Source organism: Bos grunniens, chromosome 22 (assembly GCF_055505025.1).
Source record: "Bos grunniens cultivar Pamir isolate PY7600 chromosome 22, Bosgru_T2T1.0, whole genome shotgun sequence".
Lineage (NCBI taxonomy): Eukaryota > Metazoa > Chordata > Mammalia > Artiodactyla > Bovidae > Bos > Bos grunniens.
Genome location: NC_141186.1, coordinates 51,699,792 through 51,723,237, shown reverse-complemented (window position 1 = coordinate 51,723,237; position 23,446 = coordinate 51,699,792). Strand labels below are relative to the sequence as shown.

The 23,446-nt window shown below is 55.7% G+C and overlaps 3 protein-coding genes across 19 annotated transcripts in view; all 3 read right to left on the bottom strand.

Moving 5' to 3' along the window:
- The window catches only part of PFKFB4 (6-phosphofructo-2-kinase/fructose-2,6-biphosphatase 4), a 41,517-nt gene extending 25,827 nt beyond the window's left edge, over positions 1-15,690 (bottom strand). For 6 of the 17 annotated variants that reach the window (XM_086368132.1, XM_086368136.1, XM_086368137.1 and 3 more), the window contains exons 1-3: positions 11,774-11,899; positions 6,263-6,379; positions 6,012-6,108 (exon numbers count right to left, since the gene is read on the bottom strand). In XM_086368132.1, the coding sequence (XP_086224258.1) occupies positions 6,012-6,108; positions 6,263-6,379; positions 11,774-11,870 (311 nt within the window). In that variant the 5' untranslated portion in view covers positions 11,871-11,899. Of the gene's footprint in view, positions 1-6,011; positions 6,109-6,262; positions 6,380-6,627; positions 6,929-9,935; positions 10,247-11,773; positions 11,900-15,548 lie in introns of those variants that run through there. The other 11 variants (XM_086368139.1, XM_086368141.1, XM_086368142.1 and 8 more) reach the window with 6 other exon arrangements.
- A 2,750-nt stretch (positions 15,691-18,440) lies between these two features.
- Positions 18,441-19,955, bottom strand: UCN2 (urocortin 2). Its single transcript, XM_086368169.1, has one exon. It carries the CDS (start codon positions 19,719-19,721, stop codon positions 18,573-18,575), a length of 1,149 nt encoding a protein of 382 aa, XP_086224295.1. The 5' UTR covers positions 19,722-19,955; the 3' UTR covers positions 18,441-18,572.
- Positions 19,917-23,446, bottom strand: part of COL7A1 (collagen type VII alpha 1 chain) — a 30,391-nt gene continuing 26,861 nt past the window's right edge. Inside the window, exons 108-118 of the mRNA XM_086368119.1 lie at positions 23,374-23,436; positions 22,879-22,941; positions 22,676-22,792; positions 22,415-22,492; positions 22,273-22,326; positions 22,053-22,101; positions 21,366-21,398; positions 21,131-21,217; positions 20,850-20,939; positions 20,561-20,758; positions 19,917-20,250 (exon numbers count right to left, since the gene is read on the bottom strand). Coding sequence (XP_086224245.1) covers positions 20,234-20,250; positions 20,561-20,758; positions 20,850-20,939; positions 21,131-21,217; positions 21,366-21,398; positions 22,053-22,101; positions 22,273-22,326; positions 22,415-22,492; positions 22,676-22,792; positions 22,879-22,941; positions 23,374-23,436 — 849 coding nt within the window. The 3' untranslated portion in view covers positions 19,917-20,233. The remainder of the gene's footprint in view (positions 20,251-20,560; positions 20,759-20,849; positions 20,940-21,130; positions 21,218-21,365; positions 21,399-22,052; positions 22,102-22,272; positions 22,327-22,414; positions 22,493-22,675; positions 22,793-22,878; positions 22,942-23,373; positions 23,437-23,446) is intronic.

Sequence of the window (23,446 nt, the reverse complement as noted above, 5' to 3'; positions counted from 1 at the left end):
TCTCAAATTTTAAGTTGTGCATTTCTTTCAGTGGACCAAGAACTCCCCAAATGACCCCTTCTGGAGGAGGGCGCTGTGTCTCTGCCTCCTGGACCCCCCACCATGTCCACAGAGGCTCTGGAAGGCAAAACCCTCACCACGGCTGACCACTGACTACACTGTCCTCAGAACACCGCAGCCTTTTTGTTCATTGCTGCAAACTGGATTGCCACATACAAGGATCTTTCTAACTTTATCCATTTCTCCTACAAGGTCCAAAGATAGATAAATCACTTTGACCTTTTATCTATGCAGTGGAGCAGAATGTGCCGCCCCAAAATAAATCTCTTTGGCAGAAGGATTATTTTCAGGCTGATTATTTTTAAGAAACTGCAGACGCAGGAGCTCAGAAAACACGAATCAGTTATCCTTTTTTTACATGTCTATGCATGGCTGAGCCCCTTTGGGGTTCACCTCAAACTATCACAACACTGCATGTTAACTGTCTACATCCCAATACAAAATAAAAGGTTAAAAAGAACAGCTTACCCTTTTTTTTTTTTTTCTTTATCTTTTTAGGGCTTCCATAGTGGCTCAGACGAGATAAAGAATCTGCCTAAAATGCAGGCGACCTGGGCTCAATCCCTGGGTCAAGAAGATCCCTTTTTTAAGAGACATTTACAAATATAAAGGAAACCTCCATTTGTAGGGGTGTCTCCCTTGCTGAACCAGGAGGAAGGAGATGATCTTATCTCTCTGGAACTATCAATGCTAAAGGCATAGACTGATTTGCTTAGGCAGAGCCATGTAGCTTGTGGAATCTTAGTTCCCAGATGGATCAGGCATCAGATTGGCTCCAACAATGGTCCCACACTGGTCCTGTGGTCAGAAGCTTAATCATTGGCCCACCAGGCAATTCCCTGAAGGCATAGATTTAAATCTGTGAGCTGTTCCTGGTAACTTCCCCTGACTCCTCACCCTCAATGTCTTCCCTTCTCTTTAGCTGAAGATGGTTTTTAAGGTGAGGGCTTCCCTGAAGGCATAGATTTAAATCTGCATAAAAACTTTACCCTAATTCACTGGGCATTTCCTGATAATGTCCTCTGACTCCTTACCCCCCAGCATCTTCTTTTCTCTTTAGCTGAAGATGGTATTTAAGGTGAGGGCTTCTTAGGCCTCTCCCATGTATGCAGGAGATATAGGTGCTATTAAACTTTTTTTCTGTCTTGTTAATCTGTGTCATTGTCAATTTAAATACTAGACCAGCCAAAGAACCTAGAAGGCAAGAAGGAAAAATTTTTCTTCTCAAACACTATTACCTATACTTTTTCTGATGGAAGAGTAAAATTAGATCTCCTGTTTGTTCAACCTTGGAATTTTGTGTATAAACCCCGAGTGCATCAATACACTGTGCAGTGTGCCCAAGCGTGGCAGCAGAGGCTGACCAGAATGCTGGGCTCATGAGGAAACTGGGGCCAGAACTGAGTCCAGGTCACTGGAAGGAGCTCTACTCTCCCGCTGCCTTGTGGCCTGTGTCCTCCTGTATCCTTCACCCGCTAAATTCTGGGAGCAGACCCTCCTGCCCACCTGCCCACCAAGCCTCATACGTGTCCTAGTCTAACAAATACTTTCTCTCGCTCTGCCCTTCACAGAATTCTTTCTGTGCTGAGACATAAAGAACCAGAGCTCCTTGAAGCCCCTCTGAGACACATTTCTGCAGTCTCAGCATGGCTAGGGCCATTTCTTGCCACCCACATGCAGAGCCCCGTGTCCGGGCTATGATGTCCGGGGGCTCCTCTGGTTGAGGCTACGTCTCGTAGGAGGGATCAAGGGGCCCAGGTGGAGATGCAGGGGGGAACAGCCTGGGAGCCCCTGTGGGTGTGAGTATGGATGGGCACACATGTGCATGGGTGGGTATGTGACGGGTGAGTCATTAGTGAGCACCTGTGAGCAATTCCTTAGGGGTGCAGTTGTGCACGTGCAGAGGGGGTCTCTGTGGTATGATATGATAAATACATCTGGTCTCTGTCCGGGGTTCTTGGCAGAGCTCCTAAAACCCTTGGAATTCCCTAAGTGACAGGAGTGATTTTTGTCATTCATAAGCAGCCTCTTCCAATCACACCTGAGTTGATGCTAATGAAGTGATTCAGGATGGGGCCCCTAGACAGCCTTAGCATGGAGCTGGTCACAGAAAGTGATGAGGAACTTTAGTCCTAACCACCACCCTCCAGGAAAGGAGGTGGGTGCCGAGGATGAACTGAATGAGGAGAGTCAAAGCACTTTCAGGTTGAAAAGATGAGGTGCTGGTAGGGTGTGATGGTGCTGGGCCCTGAGACTCGTTACTGGTGTGTGAAGCGGGCTCAATTTTGAGGGACTGAGCCCTTAACTTGTGGGAACTGACTCATGCTAACGCCATTTAGAAAGGGTCGGAATTGAACGGAACTGGTGGACACGTCAGTGTCAGAGAGAACATCCCGGTGTCCCTAAGCCCGTGTGTAGTATGTGACTGAAAAGGTAGAATTAAAAAAAATAGAAAAGGTATCAGATCAGATCAGGCGCTCAGTCGTGTCCGACTCTTTGCGACCCCATGAACTGCAGCACGCCAGGCCTCCCTGTCCATCACCAACTCCCGGAGTTCACTCAGACTCATGTCCATCGAGTCAGTGATGCCATCCAGCCATCTCATCCTCTGTCGTCCCCTTCTCCTCCTGCCTCCAATCCCTCCCAGCATCAGAGTCTTTTCCAATGAGTCAACTCTTCGTGTGAGGTGGCCAAAGTACTGGAGTTTAAGCTTTAGCATCAGTCCTTCCAAAGAAATCCCAGGGCTGATCTCCTTCAGAATGGACTGGTTGGATCTCCTAGCAGTCCAAGGGACTCTCAAGAGTCTTCTCCAACACCACAGTTCAAAAGCATCAATTCTTCGGCGCTCAGCCTTCTTCACAGTCCAACTTTCACATCCATACATGACCACAGGAAAAACCATAGCCTTGATTAGACAAACCTTTGTTGGCAAAGTAATGTCTCTGCTTTTGAATATGCTATCTAGGTTGGTCATAACTTTCCTTCCAAGGAGTAAGCGTCTTTTAATTTCATGGCTGCAGTCACCATCCGCAGTTATTTTGGAGCCCAAAAAAATAAAGTCTGACACTGTGTCCACTGTTTCCCATGAAGTGATGGGACTGGATGCCATGATCTTCGTTTTCTGAATGTTGTGCTTTAAGCCAACTTTTTCACTCTCCACTTTCACTTTCATCAAGAGGCTTTTTAGTTCCTCTTCACTTTCTGCCATAAGGGTGGTGTCATCTACATACCTGAGGTTATTGATATTTCTCCCGGCAATCCTGATTCCAGCTTGCGTTTCTTCCAGCCCAGTGTTTCTCATGATGTACTCTGCATATAAGTTAAATAAGCAGGGTGACAATATACAGCCTTGACGTACTCCTTTTCCTATTTGGAACCAGTCTGTTGTTCCATGTCCAGTTCTAGCTGTTGCTTCCTGACCTGCATACAAATTTCTCAAGAGGCAGGTCAGGTGGTCTGGTATTCCCATCTCTTGAAGAATTTTCCACAATTTATTGTGATCCACACAGTCAAAGGCTTTGGCAGAGTCAATAAAGCAGAAATAGATGTTTTTCTGGAACTCTCTTGCTTTTTCCATGATCCAGCGGATGTTGGCAATTTGATCTCTGGTTCCTCTGCCTTTTCTAAAACCAGCTTGAACATCAGGAAGTTCACGGTTCACATATTGCTGAAGCCTGGCTTGGAGAATTTTGAGCATTACTTTACTAGTGTGTGAGATGAGTGCAATTGTGCGGTAGTTTGAGCATTCTTTGGCATTGCCTTTCTTTGGGATTGGAATGAAAACTGACCTTTTCCAGTCCTGTGGCCACTGCTGAGTTTTCCAGATTTGCTGGTATTCACGTGCACATGGGGTATGTCTGTGCACACACCAGTGTGCACAATTATAGGTTTTTATATGTCCAAACATGCACACAGAGGATGTGCACGTGCATGAACACTTACATACTTTGTACATAAGGTGTGTGCACACATCTTCCTGCACTACGTGACTCTGTGCAAGTATACGAGTGTGCTTGGTGTGTATTTAAGCACATACCGAAGTGTAGATAAAGAGGGAGCACCTGCACACACACGGCTGCACATGCCCTTTTCTAGACCTTCCACTGTATCCAGCATCAGGTTCAGACCTCCACACCGTATACCTCCAGGAACCTCAACAATGTGTAAAACCTGTGTCTCTGGGAAATGTAGGCTTCTCTTCCTAGGTTTGCCATTTTTAAAAAGTCTGATCCTTCTGTTTTGCCAATTATCCGTGGGCCATCTGGGGCTGGTTAATGGGAAATGGGGCGCTGGTGCAGGGGCCAGACCCAGGCTTTGGAAACACAAGGGAGAGTTCCTAGGAACAGCCAGAGGGTGTGCCTACAGAGAAGCACATGTGAACCTGCCCCCAGCTTCTACTGCTAGGACCTCTGTTCCCACTGGGTGATCTTGGACTAGTTCCCTAACCTCTTCTGAGTCTGGGTTTCGCCATGAGAATTAATCCCAATTCCTACCTTCAATAGGCAGTCTAAGCAGAACGGCCAACAAGCTCTGGGAATGCACTAGCTTCCTTATTCTCCCCACAAACACTTTGGAGTCAGACAGTCCTGGCTTCAAATCAAACCCTGAATGATCCCAGACAATACCACCGCTTCTGACCTCAGCCTCAGCATCTGGGGAAGGGAGGCACCACAACCCACTGTAGGGAAGATCAAAGCAGCTAATGAGTGCCCACAGCTTGAGATGGGTATAGAATTTGCACTTGATGCAACCTTTGATCTACGAATTGGGTACTGTGAATTGGGAATGATGGACAGGACAGTTTATAGTGAAACAGGGGCTTAGACCTAATTCTGGGCTCTGTGAAGTTACTTGATATTTTTATGAGACCCCCTGAGCCTCAATTTCCTCATCTGTAAAATGGGTGGGGGGTGGCAATGGGCATCACACACCCAGCACACCATAGGTTCAAGTATCAGTCCCCTCCCTTTTGTCATTATCACCAGAGAGCCCACCCTCGAGTTTTACTCCCAATTTGGCCCCAGAGGCCTGAGTGTCAGACTCCCCTTCCCTTGGTGCAGCAACAGCCGGCTCCATTGACCCAAGAGCAGAGAACCTGATTGGCCAAGCCCTGATGGGGAACTCCTGCCCCCTGGTGGCCAGAGAGGGAGCAGGCAAACCGCAGCAACAGCGGTGGCTTCCGGCCTAGCATTCCAGTGACCCACTAGAGCTGGGCCAGCCTCTGCTCAAAGCCCTCACACATTGGCTGGACCCAGAGAAAGGGCAGGACGCTTCCTGACCCCTCAGCTGACACCCGCCGAGAAGGGCACAGCACGGCAACTCAGACCACAGCTGGTGCTCAGTTAATCTGCAGAAAGCACTCAGTTCACAGCTGAATGGAGGAGGGGAGTAGGTTTCATACACAACTTTGCATCCTGTCACCCAGCAACACTGAGACAGCTGCAAGGGAAAGCTGAGGCCTCCAGTCACATGCCAAGGAACATGTGGCAAACATCCTCCCTATATCAGCTTACCCTCAGGCTAGGGAGGAAAGGTCCTGGGTCTGAACTTTCTGTCTGTAAAAGAAGGCATCAGGCCTCCCCCACCTTGGAGGCCGGAATCTCTACTTCACTTCGAGCTCCCCTCCCTACCAGAGCCCACCCTCATTAGTATAGCCTCTATGCAGACCTGCCCTGGCTAAGCCTCTACTACCTCCCTGAAGCTCCCTCCCAGAGATAACAGAACAGGGCAGGGCAGGGCAGGGCAGGGCAGCCACCAGTAGCCCACATACCCTTTCCCTTTGTTCCCAATCCCATCATATCCCCACCCCCACCACAGCCTGAGATGCCAAGAAACCAGCTCTGTCACAGCCCACAGGGCAGGGCAAGGCCCAGGCTCAGAGAACAGCTTGGTCATCACTAGCAACTGGGCTCCAGGGCCTTCTCCATAAACACGCATAGACACACACTCACTTCCTGATTTTCAGGCCCTCTTCGTTGTCTGGAAGGAAAAACTCAAAAGATTTGTAGGTCTTGACCATGTCCCGGCGATACTGGCCCACGTTGAACTCTGGGGGAAAGGAGAGGCTCTGTTGTCACACAACAGCATCCCTTCCCAACACCCGACCTTCACCCACCCCTCTGGCCCCGCTGCAGTCCAGCCTTCTCACTCCTCCCCCACAGAGACCCCAAGCCCTGCTTGGGAAGCCGAGGCTGAATCTCACCCCGAGTGGGCACGCCAATCCAGTTCAGGTAGCGAGTCAGCTTCTTGGAGATGTAGGTCTTGCCCCTGGCAGGCAGCCCCACCATGACAATGAGCGTTGGACAGTTGGTCATGCAAACTGAAAGGCAAGGAACACGGTGTCCCACGAGGCCTGGACCCCTCCCAGGGCACCCCTGCCTCTCTGCCCAGGGTTCCTCTGCTTCAGGGCACAGGACTGGCCTCCGATGTGTCTTTCCAGGCTCCTGGCAGCAGAGAGCTTCCCGCGGACCCCCAGACTCTGGGGTGGGGGGGTGGGGTCTCTAACCAAGGCTGGCATGCACCATTCCCCGGGCCTTTCAGACGCCATGGGATCTCACCAGACCTTACCCTGCCTGCACCACCAGATACAAAGCTGGAGCTGCCACAGGCCTGGCGAAACACCACAGGGGAATTCCCCTAGCAGGCAGGACAGAGCCGATACCAGTCCGTCATCCAGGAACCCGCACTCCCACCCCAAGAGTCATTCAGCATTCCTGCTCGCACACCATCACTGCTTCCACATCCCGGGGCGGGGTGGGGGGGGCGGCGGTGGATTTCTCATCTACAAAGCCCGGAAGCTGTTTCTGCAGTGAGTCCTTCCTTCAAGGCACCCACCCGGTGCGCTCTTTCCCTCAACCCAACCCAGTCTGCTCTCTACAACCCATCACTTGGCAGGGAAGCAGCCTTGCAGTGTCTGAGTCATCTGGGATCCCAAGGTCTGGCAGAGTTGGGTGCTCAAAACTTGTGGGCAGGGAGGGAGAGGGAGGCACCTCAAAATCCACTAGGGTGAGGGCCACAAGAGGCTAAGACCAGAAACACAGGCCAATACCCACAAGGGTGGTCCAGCTGAGAGCCACCCACCGCCATTCCACGTGCCACCAGGCCAGTGCACCAGAAAGGAGGTGCTGAGGCTGGAGGCAGGGAAGAGTCTGGACCCAGCCCCCCAAGCCCTGGCCACTACAACGGACACCAAGGTGGCAGAAGTGCCAACCTCGCGCAATCCAGCTCAGTTTTCAGCGTGGTCTTGCCTCCGGAAGCCTCCCTTTCATCGTCCTCAGGACCTAGGCCAGGTGAAACCACAGCAGACAGACACATGGACAGTTGTGGAGACCTGTCACTGCCCCTCCTTTGCCCACACACTCTGCAAGTGCTGGGCCCCACCCTTCAACTTGTCTCCCTCGCTGGAGCCAGAGTGCAGAGGCCCCATTGGTAGCCCTGCCTGGTGGTCAGAGTCAGGCAGGCCTGAGTTCTGACACTGTCAACTCTGAGCCTCTGAGTGTGCATGCGTGTGTGCGTGCGTGCTTAGTCGCTCAGTTGTGTCAGACTTTTTGCGACCCCATGGACTGTAGCCCACCAGGCTCCTCTGTCCACGGGATTCTCCAGGCAAGAATACTGGAGTGGGTTGCCATGCCCTCCTTCAGGGGATTTTCCCAATCCAGGGATCGAACCCGTGTCTCTGATGTCTCCTGCATTGGCAGGTGAGTTCTTTAACACTAGCAGCACTTGGGAAGCCCAAGCCTCAGTATCGTCACCTGTAAAACAGGATGATAATCTCTCAGCAAGGTCTAGCATTCTCCCCATGTAAGAGCCAGAGCACTTCCAGGAAACTGTGTCCTATGCCTGGCCTTGGCAGCCTGCCTGGCTAGGGAACAACATGCACCTCAAGACTGCCCTTGGGACTTGGGGTGAAGAGGCATCTGTTTGTCCCCAGGCAGGCCCTGAAGAGAAGTAAAGAGCCCTGCTTGCCAGTGGGAAGCATTCAGCTGCTCCTACGCAATACCTTTGGGCAAATGGGACCCAAACTGAGTCCCAGGAGCGAGGGGGAGGGGACCCCACTGATGGTGAGCAAGAGTGAGGAAACTTGCAGAAAAACCTCAGCATTGGCTAAGGCGAGAGAAAAACAAGTTAGGCAAGGCCCTGCATCCTGAGGGCCAGCCCAGTGCTGCTGGAGACTGGGCTGTTTGCACAATTCCTACCCGGCTGGCTCCCAAGCAACTGGAGGGCAGTACCGTCAGCTACTCACTGCGGGGTAAGGGGAAGCTGCACCACCTTGGTCCCTCTGATGACCAAGGAGCCAGGAGGCTGAGACAAGCATAGTGCTGGCCAGTGACTACCATTTGGTGGTGTCTCCATGGGGGCAGACTCAAGTCCCTGGAGGGGCTTCCAGAACTGAGTCCTGACCTGTATCTGCTCGCATTGCCTTGGGCTGGGCTGGGGAAGGGAGAGTTCTTTAAATAAAACAAAGCAAAGTGGCATTACGGCCCCATTCGGAGGGGACCGAAAGTCATCTGTCCTACCCCTTCCCATGGCTCGGTGAGGGGCCCTCCCATGACCTCAGGGCTGGGGTTCCGCATCCCCTCTTCACAGCTTCCATCTCCCCAGGGACGTCCCTGGCCTCCTCACACACGTTTGGCGACAGCGTTCCTCCCCATGTCCCCCGGCCACCTACACAGCCATGGTGGGCAGGCAGGAGAGCAGGTCAGGGCACAACACCAGAGCCATAAGCTACCTATCACCTCTGTTCCTCAAGATAAGATCCCAAGTAAATACTCAAAAAGAAAAAGCAGAGTACAAGTGTGTTCACAAGAGCCCTGCTTGCAACAGCAGAACAGCAGGGACGTCCAAGCAATGGAGAAATTGCAAACCGAGGCCCCCCACCCAGGGAACACACTTGAACCGCGGGTGGGCGGACCAGGAGAGCTGGTGCTTGCTGCTGGAGCTCAGCTCCAGGCCCTCAGGACCTCGATGTTGAGCAAGGAGACAGAACACAGGGGATGTGCGGAAGGAAATCTGAAAATACGCAAGTCAGCTTTTCTCACAAGTTCCTGTAAATTATCTGTAAACGTACTCAAGGCCACTAGCCCAAGGAGCCAGGAGGCTGAGACAAGCGTGGTGCTCCACAGTGACCACCATCTGCTGGTGTCTCCATGGGGGCAGCCTCAAGTCCCTGGAGGGGCTTCCAAAACTGAGTCACGACCTGTATCTGCTCCCACTGCCTTGAGCCGGGCTGGGGAGGGGAGAGTTCTTTAAAACCAAGCAAACTGGCATCACGGTCCTGTTCAGAGGGGACCGAAAGTCATCTGTCCTTCTGTCCAGGCACACATCAGTCGTTTCCTTACCCAGGAAGTCTTGCACACTTTTGGCTAAGAAAAGCTATCAAATACTGCCCTTTTTGCCGTGTTGCCCAAGGCCCATCTCCATGTCCTGCCCCACCTGCCCCCAGAGCTCCTCCAGGTCAATGAGCAGAAAGGGTACAGCTTTTAGGCCTTCTGTGCTTTGGATTTATGAAAAGGAGGCAGAACTGCTAGCAGAGAGTGGGAGGAGGCAGGGACATTCCCCCTGCCAACCAGCCTCTGGTGCCCTGAGGAGCTGGAGTAGACCCCAGGAACAACCCAGGGCACAGCACAGCCTAGTGATGGGTCCCCACATCTTCTTCTCTATAAAGCCCTGTGATGGAGTCAGCTTCCACCCACCCCGACCTCAGGTTCCCACCTGTCCTTGTGGTCCTCCAACCTAGTTAGAAGCCCACCAAGTAGAGGGTAAAATGCTTCATGAATGAGAGCTCGAGACCTAAGATGCTGTCTCCATTCATTCACCGCTTGCTCCCTCCTTGCTATGAACTCTGGGACCATAGCCTGGGGCCCAAACCCCCATACCATGTGCAGGTCTCGTCTTTGGCCTCTTGGGTGCCACCGCCTCCTCCAGGAAGGCCTCCTGTGCCGGGTCAGCTCACAGTCCCACCCACTGCAACACCCTGAGGCAGTGCCAGGTCACCAGCCCCTGTGCTCAGCCCAGAGCCACATTTCAGTTGCATACCCAGAGCTGGAGAAATACAGGTCTGCCCCAGGGGCCGTGAGACCGGGCAAGTTCCCTCCCATGGGGCCTCAGCTCCTTTGCCACCTGAAAGGGGGTTGGCACCGAGCTGTTCACTGATGCTTCATTCCCTGAGGGTGAGGAATGGAGAAGCAAAGAAAAAAGGGTGGTGACAAGATACTAAAGTAACTGCTAGCACTTATCAAGCATTTATCAAGAGGCTCACAGTGCAAGGCTGTTGACTGTCTCAGTCCCAGAGATAAGGAAGCTGAGACCTGCAGGGTCAGCTCCGTGCCCAAGGTCACCAGCTGAGCCACGACACAATCTGAGTGCTCTTGCCTCCAAAGTCCACCTTCTCACTCCTTTCCCTTTATGTAACAGCAGAGGGCACCCACCAACTCAGGGCAACACAGCCCTAACACAGACTGATTCGAAGCACAAGAGAAAGGGGCCTTGGCCCTCCACACCTCCACAGAAGTCTGGAAGCAGGGTTGGCTAGGGTGAAGCCATGGTCCCTTAGGACTGAATAGTGACTGGAAAGCCACGGCCCCAGAGCTAAAGGCAGGATCACAGTTTCGGCACCCCACCAGGACCAACATCAAAATCAGAGCCAGGACCCACCAGGATGTCTGATCAAAGCCCCAGCCATGGCCACCCCTAACAGAACCAATAATGTACTAAGAGATATACACACTCCTCCTCCAGGTGGTGTCACATCCTGGTCAAGGCCAAGGGCCCCAGGCCAGCCTGAAAGCAAAACAGACACCAAGCACTCTCTCTTCTCCTGTCATTCCCAAGCAGAGGTCAGGAGGCAGGCAGAGCCCAGCATGTAACACCATCTCCCTACCTCCATTTCCCAATAGGTATCAGGACCTAGACTAGATGTTCTCTGAGGACCCTGCCAACTTACAAATTCATTACAATGTTTCAGCAACTCCTAAATCTTTGTTTTTCCTGGTAATAAAGAAAGAAGTTGCAGACTCATTTAAGGACAAGCAGGCAATCAATGAAATGGAATAAACACCTAAGACCCTGGGGAACGTGAGCCCCTTAACAATTCTATGATTTTCCAGCATATCTTCTAGATGTTTCCACCCTCCAGTTTTACCACTCACCCACAACCCCACCTGGACGCTTGCACACCCACAGACACAAAGTCAGGCCCATATAACATAGTGGTCTCACTGTCTCTCTCCTGAACACATCTGCACTTTCCTGAAATTGCTCCAAAAACTCGTTTTCAGGCCCAGAGATGGGCTTTCCTCCCACCCTGGCGTCTTTGAAAGTTCTAGGCTCAGAGAGACCAAGAGATTCTCCGAGGGCCAACACAGCGGCAGATCCCAGTCTGACCATTCGGCCCACGCTCTCTGGCCAAGAGAGAGCAAGACCGAGCCTCCAAGTCCTCCCCCCCGGCCTGAGACGTGGGGACAGAGTGGTGGGCCAAGGGTCCCGCGCCCTTCCCTAGGTGATGGCGGCCAGACGCAGTCCCGCTGAGTCGAGACGCCACACACCTGTACCCGCCTCCTGCTCTGCTACACCTGTCCGAGGCCTCACACCTGTTCCTGCTTCCCTGCCACCGGCCGCGGCAGCCTCACCTGTCTCCGGTTCGCATCTGTGCATGTGAGATCAATACCCATCCCCGTGCACTGCCTTCCCCCCTTCCCCGCGGACCCCGCCTCACCACCGCGCTGGCAGGCGTGCAGAGCGGGCCGTCCATTGCTGTACGGCATCCAGATTTTCTTCAGGGGGTTCTGGGTCAGTTCCCGTGGGGACGCCATCCTGGGGCTTGGATGAGTCCGACTGCGCTGCTGCCAACCCAGCAGCCTGGCCACCTCGGGCCACTCGAGGCCCCGCCCCTCAGCCCCGCCCCTCCCAGAGCCGCGTTGACGCCGGTCCCATTCCCCGCAGGCCCCGCCCCAGGTCGAGTAGGCTCCACCCCAACAGAGGTGCCTGGCGTCCGACCACGCATGCCCAGCTCGCCCGAGAGCCCGTTTGGGACTAAGCGGGCCCGCCCTACATGCCAGGATGGAGGACGCGCATGCCCAGCTCCCCACAGGTTCCGGGCTCAGATGGTACAGGCCCCGCCCTGGATGCCCGAGCCCCGCACACCCGACGCTGATCTGCATGCGCCTCACACACCGTCACGCCCTGGGCTCCCCAGCGTGCCCCCAGGACACGCGGTTCCCGTTCTGCGTGACCTCAGGACCCTCAGAAGGGGTTTGCATGGGTTGGGGCAGGTCTCCGTGACCCCCAGAACTTGGTCAGGAACAACCTGAAGGCCCCTGCGTGACTGGTCACCTGCCCACTGGCACAGTTGTCAACTCTCCTGCTGGCCTTGCACCCCGACCCTCCGAGTCCGGGACTCTCCACTGCACACAGGAACAACCTGCTCGATCACGTTGAAAAAGCCCATTTATCTCATGGACAGGGACACAGAACAAATCTCAAAACTGACCGTGTTTCCCTCTTTGCTTTAGCTGCTGGGGAGCTCGGGGTAAACCCCAGCCCACCTGGAGCAGGTGAGTAGGACCAAGCTCCCAGGGGACTCATCCAACTCTGACAATATCTTCCTTTTCCTTCCAGGACTTCATTTTTACCAACTAAATTTTACATCATTAAGTTTACACACTTGTTCTTTTTTTTTTTTACACACTTGTTCTTTTTTTTTTTTTTACACACTTGTTCTTTAATGAGCCTCTGCCTCTTCATCAGGAAAACAGAATATGTACTGTCATCAAGGACAAGATTCTGGTATGGATTAAATGTGTCCATGTCTGAGAAATCCGTTCTAAAGCCCAGTAATGCTATCATTTATTGTGTTATGCATCTCCCTCCTGTCTCTAAATATGCAGTGGAGGCAAGAGGCAGGGGAGAGACCCAGAGGTTCAGGAACACACCTGGCTCATTCTCTCCAGTCCTGAGTCCTCTGTCTCCTCAGCCCAGCCTCTTGAGCTTTGTACACTTTCTGCCAAGGCCTTAGCTGACACGGCTCCAGTCTGGGTCACACTGCCCTCTAGCGATGTCCTCCACTACATCCCCTGGTAGGACCACTGCATCCCCAAGGCCTCTCAACCGAACCTGTGCCCGGCTGGGACTCAGGGGCTGGGGCATGGGGCAAAGGCTCCACTCAGTGCGCCACAGGGGCAGCGTGGCTTCCTCTGCCCAACTTGCCACACTCCTGCCTTGAGTCAGTCCTCCAAGTCCCAGCCCAGCCCTTCAGAGCCTGGCAAGGACCTTTGAGATGACTGATGCAGATGTCTTGCTCATTTCACAGGGAGGGAAGGTTAAGGAGGTCCACGTGCTAGAAGCCCACACAGACCTTCCCTGGAAGCAGCTCAAGCTGCCTCCCCAGGGAAGTCCCTACCTCAGACCGACTCAACCACTTCCGCTCTTTTTCAGCCTCCCTCTTCAGTGTCCACCGGCCACCTCCCTCCCTGCCTCATGCCCAGCAGCTGGCACACCCACGGGCAGGTCCTGATGAGCAGCATGCCCCTGGTGACCTCCTACCCACTTCCTACTTCTCCAAAGCCACTCATGCTGTTCCTGACACAGCCCTCCTGTTTGTCTCCTGGCCACTACAAAGGCCATTCTGGGGCCACGCTAGCCTCAGAGACCTTGTCACCACACACCCACACCCTGTCCAACCCCCAGCACTCATTGCAGAGTCTCCCTCCTCTAACATCCACAGACATCCTGCACCTTCTCAGACCTGCCATTCTCCTCCCTGGCCCTCTTGGAGTGTTAGTCAAAGGTTGGGGATCAGGGACAGCCAGGGTCGGGCAGGAGGCCAGGACCAGGTCTGGGAAGCTAACTCCATGTCCAGAAGTCTGAGTCCAGCTTCCCAGGGAAGCAGTGACTCTGTACCTCCCACTCTTGCCCAAACAGTCTGACTCTGGGTTGACTCAGACACTCCCTCCCAAGTCCCCATACCCAGGGTGGGGCCACATGTCAACAGCAGGAGGAGCCTGGGGCCCCTCCCCACAGCCAGGGTCAACATCTACTTTGAGGATATTCCCCATCTCCCCTGCTGTGGCTCCACCTCTCACATAGGAAACTGAGGAAGGGGAGAAGGGCCCAGAGTCACAGAGTTGCCTGCCCACCATGCAGGATGGACTCAGCTCAACTGCCAGCCCTCTCGAACCTCACCTCCCACACGCGGTGTACTATACCCACACATCCCACCTCCATACCTGCACTCTTGCACATTCCCTGCGCTGAAATGCTCTACTGGCTTTCCACTCCCTCAGCATCAGCAGGTGTCCAATAGAATAACTGGCCCCTGTGGCTTGCCCTCCTTGGGGCCATTCCAGAGTGAGCCAGCTCTCCTGGCCCAGGGGTGGGAGGCGTGCTGGGATGTTGTGTATGAACACATCCTGCTCAGCCTCCCCCCTGCCCCGCCTGTGACCCTGCCTGGCTTGTGCCGGAGGGCTCCTGTGGTGTCCTGTGCACTGACCACTGGACCTCCTCCCAGTGTCCCAGGCTCCAAGCTGCAGGATGTCCTCAAACTCTTCCCAGTCCCCATGTCCGCTGGGCAGTTCTGGCCCAACCACCATGCCACCCTTTGCAGCAGAAAGGCCAGGGACCTCAGCGCATCCCACACAGACCCACACACCAGTCCGCAAACGTATGGTGCGCACACAGTCACGCGTGCACACGCACTACCGAGCCCCGTGCCCAAGCCCGCGGCCTGCCTCCCACTTTATTCCCTCCTCCTCTCCTCTCTGTGACCACTGGGAGGTTGGGGAGTTCCCAGGAGTCCCAGTGGCTCTGGCCATTTCTAGCCAAGGATCATCCCGTGTCTCCCTGGGAGCCGAGCTCACACAAGGTGTGAGGTTCCAACTCGGGAGCGGAGAGCCATGTGACCGAGCAGCCCTGGTCTGCACTTGCTGATTCCCGCCTGGCACAGGGCACACAGTAGGTGCTCAGAGTGCCTCAGGACCAGCCAGGGCACACAGTCCGAGGTGCTCAGAGGTTCGTGATTGGGACAGAGCACACAGTAGGCGCTTAGAGCAGCTCAGGACCCACACAAGCCACACTGTAGTTGCCCTGGAAATGCTGGTTTAAGGGCTAAAGTCACATCGTATGAAAAGCTTCCCAAATGAGCCTCTGAACCTTCCCAAGCTGGTATGACCCCTGAGGGGGGACCTGGACAAGTATGACCCCTTGGAGGCCAGCAAAGGGCAGAGCGGGAGGCCCTGGGGCAGCTCCAGCGGGTTGTCCCTCCCCCTGGGCTGGAGGAAGCAGCTATTTATAGTTCCCCCCTTGGCCCAGCTCCCTCTCCCCGGTGAGGCGCCAGTGCCCACCCCCTCCCTGCCATTGACAGACCGATGCCCCCTCAAAGCACCCCTAATCCCGGAGAGACCCCCAAAGCTCTCACACCCCCGTCTAACACCACCTCTACTTCGCCCAGGTCTTTTCTCAGTCCGCCCACCCTCTCCACCCTGCCCGGCGCCTACCCCGTCTGCTGCTCCCTGACCCGGGTTCCGTCGGGGAGCTGCCTCCTTCCATACCTCTGTTCATCCTGCTCCCGAACTGGCCCGGGCCGCCGCCCCCTGCGGCCGGGATTGGGGCGGCCACGCCCTCTAGGCTCCGGAGAGCACCGCCCCCCCATGGCTCCGCCTCTCCGCCCCGCCTTGGGCCCGCCCCCCAGGGCTGCTGACAACTGTGAGATCTTGGTCAGTGCCACCCCCCACCCCCGCCCCCGGCACCCCCGGCGGCCACACTTCCGACAGTGCTAACTTTCTCTCCAGCAAGGACCCAGTGTCTGCCCTCGTCTCCAGCCCGAGTTGTCTACACTACCCACAGTTCCTGCCCTATCTGCTGGCAAGCCTGGCCACACACTCCAGAAGGCTGAGTCTCATCTCCAAACCCGCCATGGAGATGGGGTTGGGAGATTAGGCCAAACCTGCAGCCTTCCACACCGAGGACAGGTCAGTGAAATCGGGGCGGGAGAAGGGGGTTAGAGGAGCGGCTCTGACTCCGCCCTCCTGTGTGTCACTGCCTGAGGGCACATGACTGTGTGATTCTTGTCTAGCCCATTCTCCAGTCACTATGTTTATTAAGGGATTTCTTTGCGGGCGGGAACCTTCATGTAGGTTATTACATCACTCAGTGCTCACAAGAAACGTAGTGGCATCACTCGGCTTTACAGAGGAGAAAAAAGAAAACAGAGGCTTGGAAAACTGAGGCTCAGGACTGTTCAATGAAGGAGGGGCCAGAGCCCCTGTCAGCCTGCGCTCCCTTCTCCCCTGAGCCATGTGTGTGCAAGGGCAGAGCCAGGGGTGTGGGTAAGACAGCACCTGGGTGTGTGCTGAGCATGCTTCATGCAGATCTGGGGGACAGGCTCCCATTCTTCTCAGCCCCCTCACAGGCCCACACCTTGTTCACACGCACAAACAGCTGTCAGATACACAGAGATGCAGCCACCCATGCGTATAAACTCCTGAAAGATGATGCTGTGAAAGTGCTGCACTCAATATGCCAGCAAATTTGGAAAACTCAGCAGTGGCCACAGGACTGGAAAAGGTCAGTTTTCATTCCAATCCCAAAGAAAGGCAATGCCAAAGAATGCTCAAACTACCGCACAGTTGCACTCATCTCACACGCTAGTAAAGTAATGCTCAAAATTCTCCCAGCCAGGCTTCAGCAATATGTGAACCGTGAACTTCCTGATGTTCAAGCTGGTTTTAGAAAAGGCAGAGGAACCAGAGATCAAATTGCCAACATCTGCTGGATCATGGAAAAAGCAAGAGAGTTCCAGAAAAACATCTATTTCTGCTTTATTGACTGTGCCAAAGCCTTTGACTGTGTGGATCACAATAAACTGTGGAAAATTCTTCAAGAGATGGGAATACCAGACCACCTGACCTGCCTCTTGAGAAATTTGTATGCAGGTCAGGAAGCCACAGTTAGAACAGGACATGGAACAACAGACTGGTTCCAAATAGGAAAAGGAGTACGTCAAGGCTGTATATTGTCACCCTGCTTATTTAACTTATATGCAGAGTACATCATGAGAAATGCTGGACTGGAAGAAACACAAGCTAGAATCAAGATTGCCGGGAGAAATATCAATAACCTCAGATATGCAGATGACACCACCCTTATGGCAGAAAGTGAAGAGGAACTAAAAAGCCTTTTGATGAAAGTGAAAGTGGAGAGTGAAAAAGTTGGCTTAAAGCACAACATTCAGAAAACGAAGATCATGGCATCCGGTCCCATCACTTCATGGGAAGTAGATGGGGAAACAGTGGAAACAGTGTCAGACTTTATTTTTTGGGGCTCCAAAATAACTGCGGATGGTGACTGCAGCCATGAAATTAAAAGACACTTACTCCTTGGAAGGAAAGTTATGACCAACCTAGATAGCATATTCAAAAGCAGGGACATTACTTTGCCAACAAAGGTCTGTCTAGTCAAGGCTATGGTTTTTCCTGTGGTCATGTATGGATGAGAGGGTTGGACTGTGAAGAAGGCTGAGCGCCGAAGAATTGATGCTTTTGAACTGTGGTGTTGGAGAAGACTCTTGAGAGTCCCTTGGACTGCAAGGAGATCCAACCAGTCCATTCTGAAAGAGATCAGCCCTGGGATTTCTTTGGAAGGAATGATGCTAAAGCTGAAACTCCAGTACTTTGGCCACCTCATGCGAAGAGTTGACTCATTGGAAAAGACTCTGATGCTGGGAGAGATTGGGGGCAGGAGGAGAAGGGGACGACAGAGGATGAGATGGCTGGATGGCATCACTGACTCGATGGACATGAGTCTGAGTGAACTCCGGGAGTTGGTGATGGACAGGGAGGCCTGGCGTGCTGCGATTCATGGGGTCGCAAAGAGTCGGACACGACTGAGCGACTGATCTGATCTGATGCGTATAAACACCTCCTCCCCCAACACACACACAAGACAAGGCTGCCACAGCCACAGACCTCGCACGTACGAGTGTCCATCTATGCCTGGAGATGCCCCCATCTGTCTGGGGTGGGTGCTGCCTGGGAACCTCCGCCAGCACCTGTCTGTGTGGTGACCTGTGGGGGCAGGGCAGACCTCTGTGTCTGGCCTTAGATGGGCGGTTCTCTCCGATGCAGCCGTGGTATTCTGTGTTGAGGTTCCTGTAAGTGGCATTACGGAGCCCCTGTATGATGGTGTCCGGAAGCTCTTGACTGTGGGGCCTATCCATGACCAGACTCCATGTGGCAGTGACCATCCACGGTAGTGTCCAAGCTCTTCAGACATATACGGTAAGTCTGGGGGGCTCCTAGGAATGGCTAGAGTCCATTGGCAACCTGGCATGGCCACGTGCATGCTGTCCACATACACTGTGACTCTGTGAGGCACTTTGATATGACAGTGACTCCATGTGGCGGAGTCCAGATGTGCCATGTCCAGATGCGCCATGTCCAGATGTAGGTTCAGCTCCACCGCTGCCCTGCCAGTCTCCTCCATCCAGGGTGGCTCCATCCTTTTGACAGCCTCCCTCAGGCTCAGCGGCGGCCGACCTGGGCCAGGATGCGGGCATTGGCAGCAGCCTGCTCCCTCACAGCCCTGGCCCGGGCCTGCTCCAGTAAGATCTGCAGGAGGCCAAGGGGGACGTCCAGCGAGAGGGTGATGCGGGGGCCAGTGTGGGGGTCAGGGCTGGGGCGACCCCAAGCAGCGGAGGGTGCCGTGGTGCTGCCTGAGGGGCTCTCCGAGGTCACGGGGCAGGCAGTGGCCTGGGGAAAGTTCTGAGGGAGAAGCTGGAAGCCTGGGGTGGGGGTTGCTGGGACAAGCAGGGTCCTGCCCAATGTCAGGACCATCAGCGTGAGCAGAGCCCACCTGGTCATCGTGTAGTCAGGCTGCAAGGAGAAAACAGGTTCAAGGCAGGGGCTCTGGTTAGCTGTGGCCCACGGACAGAGGCAGATGGCAGAAAGCAGATGGGGAAAGCAGAGAGAGAGCAGCCAGGCCAGGGGCAGAGGGACGGAAGCAGAGATGAAGGGACAAAGAGAGAGCCAGAGTGACACAGAGAAAACTGAGACAGAGCCAGGCAGAGAAGGGGTCGGAGGGATGGAAAGAGTGAGAAAGAGAATGGGACAGAGATGGACAAAGAGATGGAGTGACCCAGAGACAGAAAGCCACAGGTATATCTGGATATGGATGTATTTGAGAGAGACAGAGAGATGGCGGGGGGGTGGGGAGGAAGAACAAGAACAAGAAAGGGCAGGGAGAGGGAGAAAGAGATGGAGATGTATCAGAGGGGGATGGAGCAAAATAGAGGGAGAACGGAAGAAAAAGAGACAGTGTGATGGAAATACGGATGCAAAGAGAGACACAGAGTGACCCAAGGGGAGCCTGAGGTTTGCACGAGAAAGCATGTTGCAGATCCAGGGCACAGAAAGGCAGGCAGGAATGGGGGTCCTTGAGACAAGGAAGCAATCAGAGGTCCCAGGGCACCTCAGACCCGAGACCTCCACTGACCCAAACCCCAGATCCACTCTACCCCAACGGTCCTGTCCATCCCCCGACCCCAGGCTCACCAGCAGCAGCCTCCTCTGGGGTGAGCTGTGCCAGGCAGTGCTCCTCTGCACCGGTCTGCTCCTCCACCCGCTTCGGGGCCCATTTATCTGGCTTGAGGCCGCCCCCCACCCATGATTCATCCTCTCCTGGGGGGCAGTGAAGGCATACGCTCAGCCCCTACCCTGTCTTCTTTCTGGGGACAAGTTGGGGGCTGAGGGTCACAGGACAGTGACAGGCTGGACAGAGGGACTCTGTACCCACTCGGATAGCATGGCCCTCCCAGGGAAAACCTGCCCCCCTGACACCCACACCCCCCGCAAACAATCACAACAGGGGCCTTTTAAAACAGCAGCTTTAATGACCCCCCAGAATCAGCACCATGTCATCACTAGCGTGGGGCAAGGGGCGGGTTGGATTCAGTCACTTCCGCTCACTGCCCAAAGCCTCCCCAACACTGAGTCATCAGCCAGGGAGGCAGCAGCCACAATGGGGGTCTGTCCACTGAGGGGAAGGCGAGACCCGTGGAACAAGTCACTGAAATAACGGACACGCTCACGCACGCTCACGTGCAGACAGGCCTCTAGCACCAAGGGGGAGGGACGGCAGGGTCCAGCTGAGACACCGACTCCTCCAGGGGATGCTGGACTGGACCTCAGCTCCGGGCAGCACCTGGGCAGGGCAGGCGGGGTTCAGCCATCTAACGCAAGGGCCACAGAGGATGGGGGAGCCGGGGGCACAGTGGGTGTGGGGGCTCTGCCCACAGAAAGGGGTCCTTACTCAGGTCTTTAAGGGAGGGAGCACTGAGGGGTACCGTACTGGGGACTCCACCCAGAGCCAGGCTTCTCTATCAGCTCTTTGGTCTGAGGCGGGGTCTGTCCCAGGTCCCCCAGTCTGGGGAGGGGGGGCAGCTTCTGACCCCGGATCCTGACTCTGGACATAATCTGGGCAGGCCCCTACTGGAATGGAGGTACGCTCGTACCTGTCCCTTGACTGTGGGCCGCCTGGGGCAGGCAGCGGTGCTCACAGGCCTCCCGGGTCCCAAAACGGTTGGCATTCCCTCCGCAGCCACCGTAGACGAAGGGGTGACAGGCCTTCGTGCCCCCCGCCCCAGCCCGATGATACCAGCGCAGGGTGTAGGCACTGCAGGAACCCTCGTCCAGTGGAAGCGAGCAGGGGTCTGGGGGTAACGGGGCGGGGCAGAGAGGTCAGCCGGGACGGGCTCGGCCTGCCCCTCCCCATGCCCCTGTGGGCCCAGCCCCCTTCCTCACCAACGTCATCCCAAGGAGCCGCGGGGTCCTGGTATTCCTCCATGGAATACTCAGAGTATTCATACTCATCGTCCTCGGGGGGCACCTGGCCTGCACGCACAGTAAGGGGGTGCTGTGAGCAGGGCCACTGCGGGGCCCGGTTCGTGCGGCCCAACCCTGGCCTCCCACGCGTGTTCCCTGCATGTGCTCCCTGTACACACGGCGTGGGCTGTGCATGCACGAGCGGCCCTATGCGTGTGTGGTCCCGCCCCACACGCCCCCCAGGCTGCAGCCATCCTCACCGTCCTCCTCTGCGTGGGACACGCGGAGCACGGGCACGGGGTGGAGCTGCGGGCCAGCGGTGTCTGCTGCGTAACTCGGGAGAGGCCCTGGAGCCGAGAGCAGGGGCCCGGGGCCCGGGGGTCAGCCTGGTGGCCGCCCTCACCAAGCCCCTGCTGAGACGACCCAGGCAATGGGCACAGCAGGGCCTGGCACGAGGCAAGCTCCGGGAGCAGAAAAGACCAGAAAACTACTCACGTGATCCAGATGCGATATACTGGCCCTGACAGGCTGGAGAGGGCAGAGAAGGGGCCAGGGAGAGAGACAATAACAGAGAACAGGAGACAGAGGCGGAAAGAGGCAGGGAGAGAGGCTCACGGGGGGCAGAGACATACGGAGGGGACGGAGAGAGTGACAGATGGCGGGGGAGAGGAAGGGAAGCAGACACAAGGAGAGAAAGAGACCAAGGGGGAGAAGTGGACCAAGGGCAAGAGAGAAGAGGGGAACAGGCCAGCCAAAGGTGAGAGAAGGAGAGAGGCAAAGGGTCAGGAGCCGGCAGGAATGGAGAAGGACAGGGAGAAGGCAGAGGAGGAAGGAGATGAGCTTCACTCTGATGCCCCCCAGGGCTGTCAGAGCCCCCGCCCTGTACCCCGGCGCCATATCTGGCTTGAGGAGCCGGCTGGGCTCACACCTCCTCCCCTCCACACACGGCCATCCTGGGCACAGAAGCACGTGTGTGCCCACCTCTGCCCGCGTCTCCACTTAGGGGAGTCCTGTAAGCATGTCTGTCCTGAAACACCCATACTTTGTGTATCCATCTGTCTCCACCCACCTCCCTGACTGCTTGCCCCCTGGACATTCTGGGGGTGCTGCCTGCCTCTGTCTAGGGGTGCGGGGATGCAGTGGGGATGGGACCCAGGAGACTCCGGGCTGGACCCCACTCACCGCAATGTTGACTCATCTCCTGACGCACAAGGCCCCGAATGTCATCCTCCTAGGAGCCCAAGACCACAAGGGTCATGAAGGAACCCATGGGTCACGGAAGGACAAAGGGTACATGATGCAGGGATCGTGGAGGAACAGTGCAGAGTCAGGGCCCAGGGTCCAAGGGGTCGGGAGAAGGAGGCAGGGCACCACCCCGCCCCCCTGCCCCACACACACTCACCGTCAGCGCAGCTTCTCCCTTCTCACCACGGGGCCCCGCGGGGCCTGGTCGCCCCTGTGGGCGATACACAGGGCTGGGCTGTGACCTCTGACCTCACGGACCCCCCCAGCCTTTGACCCCAGGCCCAGGAATTCCCACTCACCTGCTCCCCTCTCTCTCCAGGGGTTCCAGGGGCCCCAGGGGCACCCACCACGCTCTCTCCAGGGGGACCTCGCTCACCCTGTCAGACACATGGACTGAGTGAGCAGGGTCAGAGGCAGTGGGGATCAGAAGTAGGACAATTTGGGACCGTAGTTTCAGAGGTTGGGGCAAGGATATTGGGGGAATGGATTGTAGAGTCAGAGGTCAGGGAGGTTGCAGAAGGGTCAGTGAGGTTCAGGGGTCAGGAGTCGGGGCCTCTCACCTTCTGACCCTGAAGTCCTTCAGGGCCTTTGGGACCAATGCTGCCAGGTGGCCCGGGAGGACCACTGGAGCCATCACTGCCCCTGGGACCCGGGAAGCCCCCCACTCCTGGGGGTCCCTGGGGAGGGAGAGATCAGGGTCAGTGATGAGAGCTTCCAGAGACCCCAGGCCCCTCAGTTCGCCATGACCTCAGCCTCCACTTACCCGCTCCCCTTTCTCGCCCTGGTCACCCTTGGGTCCTGGCTGCCCATCGAAACCTCGGTCACCCTGGGAACAGAAAGAGGCACGAGAGTCCCTTCGCCTCAGCCTCCCCAATTCAGCCCCCATGAGCCCGCAGGCCCCATGGCCACCACCTCGAGTTCCTGTGGCCTACGAGCCAGAGACCCTGAGTCCACCATGATTCCCAGGACCCCACCCCACTGTGATGCCCCCTACCCTGGCCCCACCCATTTCCCCTTCACAGACGCTCCAACCTCCCCCTGACCTCGACCACCCTAACCCTCAGCCCTGAGGCATGTACTGCGCCACCTCCTACCCCACAATCCCCACTGTGACCCCAACCCACCCTGAAACCTCAGGACCAACCCCACTCCACCCCACAGTATCCCAACCTTCCTTGACCCAAAACCTTCACGACCTTATCTTGCTGTCCCTGCCCAATCCTGAACCCCACTGTCCACTGTGGAGGGACCCCCTTACCTTGGGACCGATCAGGCCCTCCTTCCCAGGGGCCCCTGCCTGGCCTGGAACACCCGGCTCCCCCTGGAGGAGA

What these genes read in the sequence shown, in the direction of transcription:
- UCN2 (XM_086368169.1), bottom strand. Translation starts at nt 19,721, where the DNA reads ATGAATCATGGGTGGGGGGCGGCCTCAAGCCAGATAAATGGGCCCCGA.